The sequence below is a fragment of the Adelges cooleyi genome, unplaced genomic scaffold (assembly GCF_023614345.1).
Source record: "Adelges cooleyi isolate 19-005CV unplaced genomic scaffold, UGA_ACOO_1.1 ACOO_flye_CR_arks_rails_tigmint_CR_PRNA_784, whole genome shotgun sequence".
Lineage (NCBI taxonomy): Eukaryota > Metazoa > Arthropoda > Insecta > Hemiptera > Adelgidae > Adelges > Adelges cooleyi.
The window spans coordinates 2302903-2317047 of record NW_026096496.1 but is presented as its reverse complement, the minus strand read 5'-3'; the positions used below and the strand labels follow the sequence as shown (position 1 = coordinate 2317047).

Here is a 14145-nt window from a genome sequence, read left to right as displayed (position 1 = left end):
GCCGGTGGTATAGGTTTCCGAAGTTATGTAGCAATTGCGTTCCTTAAACAAAATAAGACAGCTTGACTAAACGATACAATAGGAAAATTAATCTTGATTGTAAAAGAGTTGCTCAGGAATATCCAAAGTAGATTCAGCGATTCTCTTAACTGTGGACTGTTTCATTTTTACATAAAGTTTATTAACGACAAAACCAGATGAATCGGTAGGGTGTTGTTTAATAAAAATACAGAAAAACATATTGTAACTTTAGTTTTTTAATATACCAGATACATAATAAGATATTTCTTACTCTTTACTGGCCAACACCAGCGTACACACAGCCGAAACTTATGCTATGCACAAAGCAGTTAAAACTATCTTCAACAATGAACAATTTCATCATCACCCTTACTGCATAACAATTAATTGCAAATTCCTACCCAGAAAACGAACTATTACAACAAATCCAAGAGAAATGAAAAACAATTTTCAGTAAACAAATTCCCCCCCTCGCATATTGAGATACCAGGAAACGAGAAGGCAGATCAAGTAGTCAACGAAGCTCCTACATCCCATAACTACAAAATAATTAAGCATACTACAACAGAAGCAATAAGTTTTTTTAGAAACAAAATAATAAAAATATTGTGGAACGACTGGAATAATACTTCCAGACATATCTGCAAATTTTTCCAACTTAATAAACCAGATACATAAATAGTAAAAACTTCATATTATAATATTGTAAACACTTAAAATGTATGATTAATTTTTATATAATTTTTAAGCATGATCTGACTAATAATAGTCGATGTCGTTCAAGTCTAATATAATAATTTTAAAAAAAATAATAAGATATTTAAATTTGAAAGTTATTGAGCAAAATATTAACTTTTTATTTAAATTAATACGCTGATCGATTTGTTGTAGTGGTTATTCGTTATTTAATATTACATTGCACCCAACTCAAGTTGTTAAAACTAATTTAATATTTTTATATAGGTACATTATTATGATTTAAGTAATATCACAATGTTATTGACCATGATGTTTTTATGGATGTTCGTTTAACATCTATTTTCTTAAGCGCATCTCTGTCATAATAAATTGTTTATTAAGATGCTAAGAAATACGACATTTATTGTATTAAGCACTTAAGAACAAAATTATTATATTATAAATTCGAAAATATAACCCTGACACATTGACCTATTTTGATGGAATCTGTGCCGACGATAATTAATTTAGACACCTACCGTGAGCATGTTTATTTAGTCAAATGAGCTGGCATTCATTAATTTCATAAAGACAACGGGTTGGGTGGTGTCTTTTTCTCGAAAATATTCCTTATGAAAATGCACTAATTTTCAAAAACGTTCAATTACTTTGAAATCAGATATTTCATTTCCGGTTCACTTAAATTACTCAAATCGGGAAATGTACAAAAAATAAAAAAATTAATTGAAATATTTACACACACTATAATTGAAAAAAATCCATGTTGATTGACACCTTGTCGTGTCGATTACAACGTAAAAAAATATAATTCAGTTTATTAGGTATCAGGTAAAAAAAAAAAAAATGTCAACAAGTCAAGTGACGTTGTCAATCAGGACGATATTGTAAAAAGGGGGAAACAATATTGCACGAAAACAAACCAAGTGTGTACGACGAAACCATTAGGCTAATTAAATTGCGTTAAATCCTTAATAATATAATTACATTTTCTTCACATATAACGGTTTTCTAATCGACCTTATCATCAGTGCAGCACGCTTTGAGAACCGTGATGGCAACGCATTCACGAAAATTAAAACTAATTATCTTTTTATCTTTTTTATGGGTCGTTTCACCGAAAGTAATACCGCCAAATAGCCTAAATTTAAATCTAAAAATAATATAAATTTAAATTAAATTTTTTCTGTGATGGTCTATTGTAAATCATGAGTCACTGTGGCTATTTATAGCCAATATAAAATTATAAATTATGTATTGCTAATGAAATTCCACACGGATACAAGTACTACAAATTGTGTACAATTATTTCCAGCATTAAATAATAGAATTATTTTCTGAATGTCTCGAAAATTTTGTTCGTTTAGGGTGTATTCAGATTAGCAAAACGTACCAATTGGAATAATTAATACGCTTCAATAACGAATGAAAAAAAAATCGATTAATAACCGTTTCCTCACACCCCTGGCTTATCACAATATGTACGGCCATCTCTTTCAAGGACACTCCTCAAATTTCGATCGGTTAGGTCTGTCCAGAATTATTAAGTTGTCTTAATTTTTATGTCCATCAATTTCTGAATCTACAATAACTTTTTATTTCCCATTTATAAAAACGAATTATGCTCTAGAATCGCATGTTAATTTAATCATGAAATCAGCTAATGATGTCCAAATCGCAAAAGTTCCAAATTCTATCTTGTGCACAGCCCTCTATCACTAAAAAAATAAGATGTGTGATTACGCACAGATATCAAGACATTTAGCATGCTTATAGAAAACGTTTAACTAAATGTGTGAATATTTTAAGTCTATTTTACTAAATGTTTAATGTTCTAGTTTCTTTCACCAATTGAACAGTTATAGCGCCGCCACGGTTTCCAACAAGGCTAGGGTTTACAATAATGTTGGTATATCCTTACAATACCCTTTCAATATATCCTTGCTTGGCCAATAAGTTGTGATATCAATAATTTAGAGTCTAAGTAATGTCATACAAAAATGGCTTTTAAGAGCTTGTTGTGAATAAGAAAAAAACATAATGCCACACACTAATAGTGAGAAGATAGATATTTGTCTTAGCTTCAATATTAGATAATATACAGGTAGATAAGATTTCAGCAGTATAACAGTTGGATAAAGCCTGTGTGTTATATCTTATAAACGCTTAATTTTCAGTACTATAGTGCTTGATTTTTAATCAATAAGAGATAAAAAGCTGATTCTGAGGTGACTAGAAACAGCTTGGTAAGATAACACAAAATATGAATAAAAAAATTGAAAATTAATTATTTAAGCTTTTAAAATTAAAAACTTTACCAATATTAGCAACATTTTTCTTTAGATCTTCTTTCTTAGCCACTTCTACAGATCTCTGAAACCCATGAACGGGTTTTGTTATAATTATGATCTTGTTAGAATCACCTTGGCACGTAGAAGTGTAGTGAAGAGTTTCAGAACTTTACATGATATGGTTCATACTTCATTCACTACAGGGCTCTAAATTGTACATCATTTTGTTCCCATAAATGTTCATAATTTTTTAATTAATTCTCTAATAATGAAAGATATTATATTTTAAATAATTCTCCAAAAATTAATATCAATAAAGTCTACATGTCTATTCCGACTTGGCAAGCGTTTTATTGGGACGTCATTCGTTTTTTTATAATGCTTTTATTTTTTTTATACCATTAGTAGATTTATTTCAAACAAGTCATTTTGGAACTGTGTCAACCAAATATTTGAGCGATCCTCGAGGAGGACGGAGGACTGTGCACAATAACAGTAAGGCATGGACTGATTGTGTACCGAAATTGAGATTTTCATGAATAAGTTCCAATCCTAACCGTTTTTGAGTATAATTCAATTGGACTATAATGTATTCATCGAAAAGGCAGGCAAATATAATGGCAAATCTGATTAGATTTGTATTTGAGTCACTTGAGAATGTTTGAACAAAATTTAAAAATCTCCAAAACCATTATTGTGATTAAAATTTGACACAAACCGTTGCAAAAAAAAAAAAACTAACTGATTTTCATTCCATTCCAATAGTCGTTTTTAAGGTAATTTTTTATTAATACTCCGAATTTGGCGATATTTTATGTTTTTTATAATTAAAAAAAGCGGTGCTGAAAAAGTTTACTGTTACCATTGTACTGTTACACCACTACATTTTGATAATTCAAAATTTTTTTACAGTGCTTAAATTAAGCCAAAAAAACAGTTATTTTGTCTGATGTATGCCTTTATATAATATTATTTGAGTTCAACGTCGCTAAACGACATTTATATTTGCAAAGAAACATTTCGATGATCGTTTCATACTTTTAATTCAAACTACTAAAAAGCGATAATGGATTGTAAGGCGTTTAGAAATAAAGCAAGCTAACACAAAACATATTTGTAATTGTACAATAAGATCTTTTTTTGTAAGGTCTTTGTAAGGGTTTGTACTTTACTACTGTTTCTTCAGCTTAGCAAATTCCATATTTGAAAATTGTAAAAAAAAAAAAAATTGTTATCTTTTATTGTTTTAAGTCATAAACTTCTGAACTAATTTTGTTAGTCTATTTTACATTGGAAATCGTACATCTAGGATGCTTTATTATTGCATAACTTTAAAAGTTTACTACTTCTACACTAAATCAAGAACCAAATAGCTATCAGCATGAAAGTTAACAATTTGTTTTGCCAGTAATGATTAAAATAGTCTAATTAGCTTATAATTTGTTTGGAGTATAGAAAAACAAAATAATATAAACCTTTTTTTCAGAAGGAGTTAAAACTTTCTTTTAATTTCTATATTTATACCTTTATAATGTTTGGGAAATTGGTCTGAAAGTAGATCTAGTATTTACTTATAAAAACCGAATTGTGCAAAAATTCACCTAATAATAAAAATAACTGAAGTTAATTCACTGAATACAATCACTTTTTTCTAAATAGCTTTATTCACACATACATTTCTACAATGAACACTTTATTCTTCATTTTAAATAATTTTTTTTATTTATTATTATTATTAATAAACTAATTATTGCTAAAATGTTAGGCTTTTTTAAATGTTCTATATCCCGTTACAACCTTTTTACGAAGAAAAAAAAATACACAAGATATTATTGTAAAATAATATTAAACGAGTAGCATTTGAACTCCAAAAGCTTCTAGTGTTATAAAGCAAACGCAACAAATAATACAACAAAAAAAAAAACATTTGTATTGTAGTAAAGAGATTATATCAATTGTTATTATCGTTTTTATTAAAATATAAATGGATGACTAAATACTTACTTAGAAAAATATCTAGTTTAACAGTAAGTACCGTATCGCCAAGGAGATTAATAAATATTAATAAAATATTATGATATTTAATAACAAATTAGCCGAAGGACGGTCCAACTTGAAAAATTTTCTATTAATAATATAATTAATTTTTGATAACAATTGTACATCAATAAAAATACTTATAGATTATTGTTTATAATATTGTTATAAAACAGTGGTTCGGTAAGATTTTTCTTGGAAGAAGTTATTATAACTGACTTATTTGAACTTTTCTAATATTCAGTGTCAGTTGGTTAAAGTAATATCATCATTGTTATTACTATTAATTTAGCTTGTCAAAAGAGTGCATTACATTTAAAAAGGAATATAATTAAAAATAGTCACGTTATATAAACATTTGCTTTATCGTATTTTGCATTTCATAGTATTCTAAAAGCCCAAACTTGGTTTCTTCCCAAGAAGTGGGAGTGTGGAATTAGGAATTCCTTTTCAATTTGTTTTAGTTAAATTTTTTCCTTTGACATAGTTTCCGGAACCAATACAAATATTAAAAACAAAGTATTAACTGAATTCAGTCGTTTATTACAATTACATAATATTATTACACAATATTCATATAAACTAAAAACTTGGCAATGTTTTTTTTTTATGTTACCTAGCTAATAGTAAATAAATTTAATTAATTAATTAATAACTATATTTTTTAAATAAATACTTCACTCGTTGGTAAAGACGAGCTAACAAAATTAAAACAATTTTAAATTTTATCGAGTTACCACCTTGTGATTCAATTTGTTTTGAATAATATATTTTATTTTAGGATAATAGTTGTCAATATATTTTTAATTTTATTTTTCTGAACACTGTACACACTTTCCGAGACTAAATCCAATTAAAAACTCTACTCCACTAATCAATAAATTATTTTGATCATTTTTTTTTTTCTAGATTTCAGATTTAATAGATAGAATAAAATGAACTCAAATCATTAAGGAGATAAAAATTACTGAAATACAGTAACGTTACCCATCGGAATAGCGTCGATATTAGACCAACAAAACGTATGGCAATGATATAAAATTAATATCAGTTTGAATTAGAGAGTGATTCCAATACTTTCAAAAGTTTTTCGTCTTGGTCAGCTGAATGGCCATTTCGGAAATATCGGCATTTTACGTTCCGACAAAGCGAATGACACATATTAAATTAAACGTCAATCTTAAATGAACCCCAATGAGATGAAGACCCCAATGAAACATTGAAAACGATTTTTAAAAAAAAGGTCAGAAACCCTGGTTCATCCTTGGCTAATGGGATCTTATTCGATTTCGGACCGCTGGGATTGAAAATGACCAAAAACATTGTTGGACCTAATCTTAATGCGATTTAGTACCAAGAAAATCATTTATTTGCATTTGTAGGTTTGGTTTTATTGCTAAGGTGATTGTTTTAATATAATGGACTTGCCCGGATTTGACCTTTGCAAAGCATTGTTCGCAGGATTCCAGGAACCGTTGAACCCATCAATAAAATCATGGAAAATGCGGGTAATTTGTAAAAACAATAGTTTTATTGGTTCAGCACTAGATTGTAGAATTGGACAGCAAATAATGTAAAATCAGTTAAAATAAGTGCAACAAGATGTCCGACAAATATTTCACCAGGTCTTCCATTAGATTTACAAATTATGTCGAAACATACCAATAAATAAAATATGCTCTTTTAACTAAAATTACACAATACTTCTACGAACCAATGACTGTTTAAAGCGAACTTTTTGAAATGCCTTTAAAATCTACCGATTTTTTTTAATAAGTTTTAAGCCATCAGAAAAAAACCTAATCGCTTAACGACATACACGTGTTCTGCATTTTATGGTTAAACAAATTATGGGTAAAATGCTATTATTAGATTTGTATTTTTGATTAGTCTGAATATTTCCATAAAAATATAGTAGAATTCCAAAAAAAAAATGTATATTCTTATACCGCTTTTATGGATAAACAAAATATGTAATTTTTCTTCATTAAATCGTCCAACGTACAAACCAGGTACGATATTATTGTAGATAAGTAACATAAGGTATAATTCAAAAAATTAATTAACAAAATATACATTAACAGCTGGATATAACGCTTGAACCCAATTATTCTAGTAATGTCAGATATATATTTGTTCTTAGTAAAGACAACGCCCTTAAACCCGGTGAACAACCTCTGTTGGTTATAAACACAAATTCAGAGAAATAATCTTTGAGAATAATTATAATAATAATAATGTGTCGCAATGTCGTTTTCGAATCTCAAAGACATTTTAGACGAAATCTTAATGCGCAAAATAATAATTGTGGTATGTTAGCAACGCGCTCAGTGTATTATTCAGACAAATTTAATTGTTATAAGCGGCGGCCCGGTTTGCGCCTTTTGAAACTGTTATTATTGTCTCCGCCTAAAACGACCTTTTATTATGGTCGTTGTAGTCATGTTTTCAAATCGTACTTTGATAAAAAAAATAAAACTTTGACAAAACGAGTCGGGTACCTATGTGTCAAAAACATAGGGACTACGAATTAATTCAAGTATGGCGCAGTAACAATATTATGCCACATTTATTTATATACAGCAAAAATAAACATATTTTTATCAATAATGCATATTTTGTTTATTGTGGAAAACCCGGAAAATTCATTAAAAAATTACCAATTTAGAGGTTTTTAACGCAGTTGGGGGTGTATAGGGTTAGAAATTTGGTCTAGGGTCAATTGTTTTTGTATGACTGTAATATCTGTACTTGTTATTAATATTTAGATTGTTTGGCTAAAATCATCCATGCCTTTCTATCACGACTTAATTTTTTATTATTGTTGGTAGGTATTCATTTTTCTTCACATCTTTTAGGATTTTCAGCATGTAGGTATATTCTATTCTTGGTCTACCTCTTCGAACGTGGCCTATACCGCCTTCAATCGTAATATTATACTATTACATATTATTACAACCTTCTAGACTTAATTTTTTTACCATATTTGCCTTTTTATTTTATTCAATTTAAAAGGTAAAAGTTAAAAAAATTACTTCTTCATCACTAAAATTTGGAAGAATAAAAAAAACCATAATAATTTTGAAGATTCAACTTTTACTGACTATAATTTTGAAAAAGGGGTAGGATCGAGTTGATATTTATTTGGTACGGGGGATGCAAGGTTTTTTGTGTTTTTTAGCCGTATTTTTAGGACCTTTTAGTTGAAAATTCGTCAGGAGTTAGAACTCATATATATATCCATAACATATTTAACAAAGGAAAATTCGGAATTACGGTTTTTTTTTATTACTGGACAACTGTGTTTTTCGGCCATTTGTAAATTTTAACATAAACACGTTTAAAAAAAAAAATTATCATATCATGCCAATATTTTTATGGACATCTATTTCGAGTGATCCTATTGTAAGTTTACTTATTTAAGTACGAGACTAGTGGTTTTTGGCCGGAGCACCGCTTGGTATCACATTAGCACCTCCTGATATCTTCATTCTCATCACACCGGTTTGATCGATATGACCATGGTTAAGTTAGGGTAATTTGCATAATTACAGACAAATTGTATTGGTAAAAATATCGTTACTCTTTTAAAAGACGATAAGTGTAGAGTCGTACAACAACATATCATTCTCATAGTAAAAGGTGTTAAATTAAATCAACAACATTGACGTCAGATACAACTTCTACATCATCGCTGTACCAAAATAAAGTACGTGGAAATATTATGTAATAATAACTTTGGAGTAATAATAGAATTAGGAGAAATCAGGATGAATTTATAATATACACATATATTTCACAAACGAACATTATATTTACATCTCTCTATATTTCTCCATCCTCCTTTTATTTTCCCCTTATTTGTATTATTATAAATCCATTCCACGGGCAAAATTCTGGTATTGGATCGACCGACAGGTAAGAAGCACGCGTCTTATGAGTAGTATAAAAACCTATGAAGCTATAAACTGGAACAAACGGGTGAAGGTTAGATCGATAACATTAGAGCTATTTTAATATTGTTATCAAGTACAAGTATTTTTGCTCTAAAATCAGGACGAGACAAGGCATAATGAAGTAATATTAATTTGAAACAATTCGTAGTTTATATGTTAAAAATAGTGTAGCTAACTTGCATAGCTTTTGTAGAAAACATATATTGATATTACCCGATTTAGTTTTTTGTTTCGTTATTTGTTTTGAACAGCTGTGAAGGCATACTTATTTTTTTGTAATTTCAATACTAAATTTGCTAAGTAGTATGTATTATGTTATTAAAATGCTGAGCAAATTTTATACACTATGCGTGCTTTACAAGTTATCTAGAAATTTAATTTTGCAAATCAGTCCATCAAACATCATATTTCAAACTTAACGTCGATTTCAATAAAATGATATGCTGACGATAATGTAAAAATTACCTCTGTAAAAAAAATTAACGGTCATATGAATTTCTTTGAGAATTACTTAAGAACAAGTAACGGACACTAAAGATAATTGATTGAATTATAACTTTATTTCATTTTTATAAATATTAAAACAATATGAAAACCAACAAATTCCAGGTAAAATCCCATTCCAATGTGAAACAATAAAAAAATATATTTATTCGTTGTTTGATTATTATTTTTTTTCGTTGCGAATATAAAGTTCACTTTGAAGAAAAATGATTTTGATATTTCACAGCGTGACGTATTTTCAAAACACTTGTCCGTAAAAACCATTTCATTCTCTTCGCGTCGAGTATGAATTATATTAAAATATAGTGTTTGATTTATATAGCTGTGTAAACTATTAATATAGTTCAGTGTATTGTTTTTTTTTTTAAATTCACTATACAACTGGCTTTTATAGTAGCAACAAATTAGTCATTTTGTTATAAGTTTTAGCTAAAGTTTGATCATTTTAGTAATAAAATGTTCCCAACTTTGTTTCTATCATTTGTGTTAATTTCCAGTCCAGTACTAAGTGTACCACAGGATTTTATCCCACCGTCCATGGATAACCTAGTAATTGCATTATGTTTATTTAGGCAATGATAATTATTTGTGTAACATTCCAATGTATTGGTCAATGTTTGATCTCTACAAGTTTTTATCATGAGCCACTCAATATCTCATAGGGTTTAATAAAAAATTTAAATGTTTTTTTTGTATTGTTTTTATACAATGTGATCTCAATTTTCCACATTTGTTTTTTTGTTTTTACCCTCTCCCAACTTAGTTTTTTCGATAGCAACTTTTGAAACTTTAATGGTAACGTATATATTTTATTAATTTTTTTAATTGAGAATAATGTATTAAAATTGTTGACTGGTCGATAACCAGTTTCGGATAACTATTTTTTAAATTATAAGAGTTTTAAAGTTAGGATGGGAGGGGAAGTGCGGTTGGGAAATGCGCGCAGATAAAAATAATACTACACTCCACCTTTCCTCCTGCCCTAAACTTAAAACTTCAACTATAGTCATTCGAAACTGGTTATGGACCAGTCAAAATGTTTAGTACATTATTTTCAATTTAAAAAGTTAATAAAATATATACTTTACCATTTAAGTTTCAAAAGTTGCTATCAAAAAGACTAAGTTGGGAGGGGGGTAACAACAAAAAAATTGTGAAAAGTTGAGATCACGATGTATAAAAATAATTATACTAAGATATTTAAGCATTGTAATATAATTAAAAAAAAACTTATTGTACATATTTTTGTATAGATTGTTTTTTTGTACAAAAAAAAAAAAAATATGTGTTTGCTCAAGTGCTATTGTGTCTAGATATTAGACCGGTGCTAAAAAACCTAAAGAAAAAAAACATTAAAAAAAAGAACTTTTCCCAATATAATTATTCAAAAATATAAATTTAACATTTATTTATAATTTATGATTAACGAAATAACACTAATTTTGTTTACTTAAGTAATTATAAGTAACAGCCAATTTAGTTTAGATTGAAAAATTAATATGGATAAATATTTAATTAATTTATGATTTAATAAAAGAAAAATAGTTTTTGTTAATAAATGTATTTGTCTGGATTGACTTTTATCACGTCACACGTGTTACGATTCTATTATATTATTCTATAGTATGTTTCAGAATTTTATAATCAGATTTATATGTAACGATATACAGGGTGATTCACCTAATTTTTACAAAACTGGTTATCGTCCAACCTAAATTTTCATCCAATTTATTTTAAATTAAAAAAGTTAATTAAACTTATAAGTTCCCATGTACTTTTCAATAGTTGACAAGATTCTGGAAAAATATATAAAGTTTGAATGAGGTCTAATATTTTAAAATAACATAAGACTAATTTGTCTACAAAAAGAAATAAAGAAAAAATTGCAATTATTTTAATCCAAACGAGTTATTCTTAAGGAATTACCATGTATAATTATATAAAAAAAACTAATTTCAGAATATACATCGCACTTATACATACCTGAAAAATTGGTTGAATGTGCCCCCAAATGGAAATATTACAATCAATCAGTTTCTTGCGTTTGTGGGACCCACTGATGATCATATTGAATTAATAAACGGGTATTTCCAGATTTACAAACTCGATTGGTTGAATATAGGTAACCATTAATTATATTTAATTTATCGTTTAGTTATTATTTCTTAGCTTGAATGCAAAACAGTGAAGTTATTGGTTTTGATGAAGTATTCTAATTTGCATTTACAAGAAGTAACTTGTAATATAAGTGAAGTTAGACTCAAAAGAGTGTAGGTACTATTGTGTTTGTACGATTTCGTCACTTTTTAATTTTTCGGGGTGTCCTAATGTGCAATGTGTAACTGCTGTTTATATTCTTACCATATTTTATATATAAAACTGGTTCAAAAATTATTTGTATTTTATTTTCGCCACCACAACAAGAAATGGGTACATCTCGAAGAAGGAAAGAGTCTGGTAAAAAGAAAAAGTTTTCCGATTTTATTTTTTAATTAAATAACAAACAAAATAAACAATATTTTTGTTTATTTCGCATAACTTTGCAAAATACTAAGACACACGGTTCTATTTACCGGCGTTTAAAACCTTACGAAAAGTCCTGATAAATAAAATAATTTTCGAATCAGTTAAGTACGTATACCAATTAAACATACATTGTGTATATTTTTTTAAATAATAATCATTAATTTTTGTTGTTGTTGTAGACAATATCGATTCCATGCTATTTACGTGCCTAATAAGGTTCATTTGCATTGGAACTGGGTACGATCCTGTACCATTCGCTGAAAAAAAAATGGCAAAATTCATGCGGGAAGAAATAAGAAGATCTCAAAGAGAATTATTATAGTATTTATCACAGTTTCTATTCGTAAATACATTTTAATATAATCAAGCAGCTTATTTGAATTTATTATTTTAATTCATTTACACGCTATGATTTAGTTTTTTTTCGGGAAAAGTTGGACTATAATATTAACTATTTTACTGTTTGTAAAAATATCAAAATTGTTCCGTTTTATCAGAATGTAATATTGTGCATTCAAAGTATAATATATTGATGTTTAATTTGAATTGGAGAATAAATAGATTAATAAGAGCAATGAGAACGAATGTACAAGTTATTTGCTCCTTGTATTTAAATGCAGTAAACACTCAAATTTAAGGATTTTAAGTAGACCCGGATTTTTTCCCCATTACAACTGATATTAATTGTAGTTCTGGGCACACGAGGAAAAATCCAAAATGGCGTTATGTATAGATAGGCTTAAAAAAGGATAACCTAGAATAGCAGTTTAGGACTACCAATTCAGTTATTAGTGGCTTATACAAAAAAAAAAGACCATGTCGTTAAGTCGTTTACGTTTTTGCTTTCTTTTGTCAAACAATAAACAACACACACATTTAGTTAATTTTCATACTTATGTTTTTTTAGCATGGAAAATCGCTTGCACGTGCCTGTATTTTTTTAAGACACTTAAATATGTAAATAGTGTATATGCTCGTTTTCTAACTATAAGCAAGTACTAATTAATTACAAACTACGTTTCTATAACTTTTTATACAAGCTTAAAAATATACTACACGTGAAATAAATCTCTCACATTTTTCTCTTTTCCTATCTATTATTCTTTTTTTTATCCCACAACGAATATAATTTAACAGAATATAACATTATCCGTACATAGAAATAAATCAATAGGTTTTACGAAATCGCATAAAACATTTAGATTAACAAAATATAAAAAAAATATATGATAAAATATGTCATAAAATTCCTTTCATAATGATGGATTTTATAGTTTTAGGATATTCTTTTACTTAGTATGTATGTGTGTGAAGTTTTATAATTTTTTTGTTTTTATAATATAATTTGAATATATTTCTAGTGGAAAATAAAAAGTTCAAAGCCCATGATTTTTTTTTTTTTTATAAAATTCAATACAATATCATAAATAAACTTATATTAAATTCAAATACTAGTTAAATGAGCCTGAGTCCACTATAAATAGCTAAATTAGCGGACGTTTTATTAAAACATCAATTGATTGAATATAGTTTCAAAATGGTACTTTAAAATAAAGTTATAACTTTTTATTTATAACAATTTCCGTAGACCTCTCCGTCCCCACTATGCACTGATAAAACGGTACTGGTTTACTTGAGTAAAATTACTTACATATTTTTGTAGTAGAATTTGAATGTACATAATATTAAAAAGTAGTGGAGGAAGTATGTATAAAAACTTATTTTACGCCTTTGTTGCCTTTTTATACTGTACTTTATTCTCAGTCAATTGAATACTCTCTGTTTGACCGTGATATTAATTATAAAAAAAAAACTGTGTTTCTATATTTAGTTCCTAAATTATTCATGATTTGAAACACTTTATTCCGTTTTATAACAAAAACACAGTATGTATTAAACCAATCTTAAATCCGTTTACACGTATACACTTTGAGTACGATGTTCTGAATTTATTACACCCAAGTCTAAAAAAAATATTAATTGCTCAGAACTTGTTCACCTGTATAACTCTAGACAGCTGCGTGAGAGTCAACTTAAACCGTCGCCATTGACTACTAACTTGGATATAACAATAGCTTGTTATTTTCAACAAAAAAAAATTCGTATTACCGGAG

General features: G+C 27.8%; 1 protein-coding gene across 1 annotated transcript; it reads left to right on the top strand.

Annotated features, from left to right (window-relative positions):
- Positions 1 to 9874: 9874 nt before the first annotated feature.
- On the top strand, positions 9875 to 12586 carry LOC126845374 (uncharacterized). The gene is made up of 3 exons (XM_050584031.1): positions 9875 to 10054; positions 11465 to 11627; positions 12211 to 12586. The coding sequence occupies exons 1-3, from the start codon at positions 9962 to 9964 to the stop codon at positions 12351 to 12353; spliced, it is 399 nt and encodes a 132-aa protein (XP_050439988.1). The 5' UTR covers positions 9875 to 9961; the 3' UTR covers positions 12354 to 12586.
- The last annotated feature ends 1559 nt before the right edge of the window (positions 12587 to 14145 follow it).

What these genes read in the sequence shown, in the direction of transcription:
- LOC126845374 (XM_050584031.1), top strand. Translation starts at nt 9,962, where the DNA reads ATGTTCCCAACTTTGTTTCTATCATTTGTGTTAATTTCCAGTCCAGTA. An exon ending in CACCGTCCATGGATAACCTA is followed by an intron (nt 10,055 to 11,464) that starts GTAATTGCATTA and finishes AACTAATTTCAG; the next exon opens with AATATACATCGCACTTATAC. An exon ending in ACTCGATTGGTTGAATATAG is followed by an intron (nt 11,628 to 12,210) that starts GTAACCATTAAT and finishes TTGTTGTTGTAG; the next exon opens with ACAATATCGATTCCATGCTA.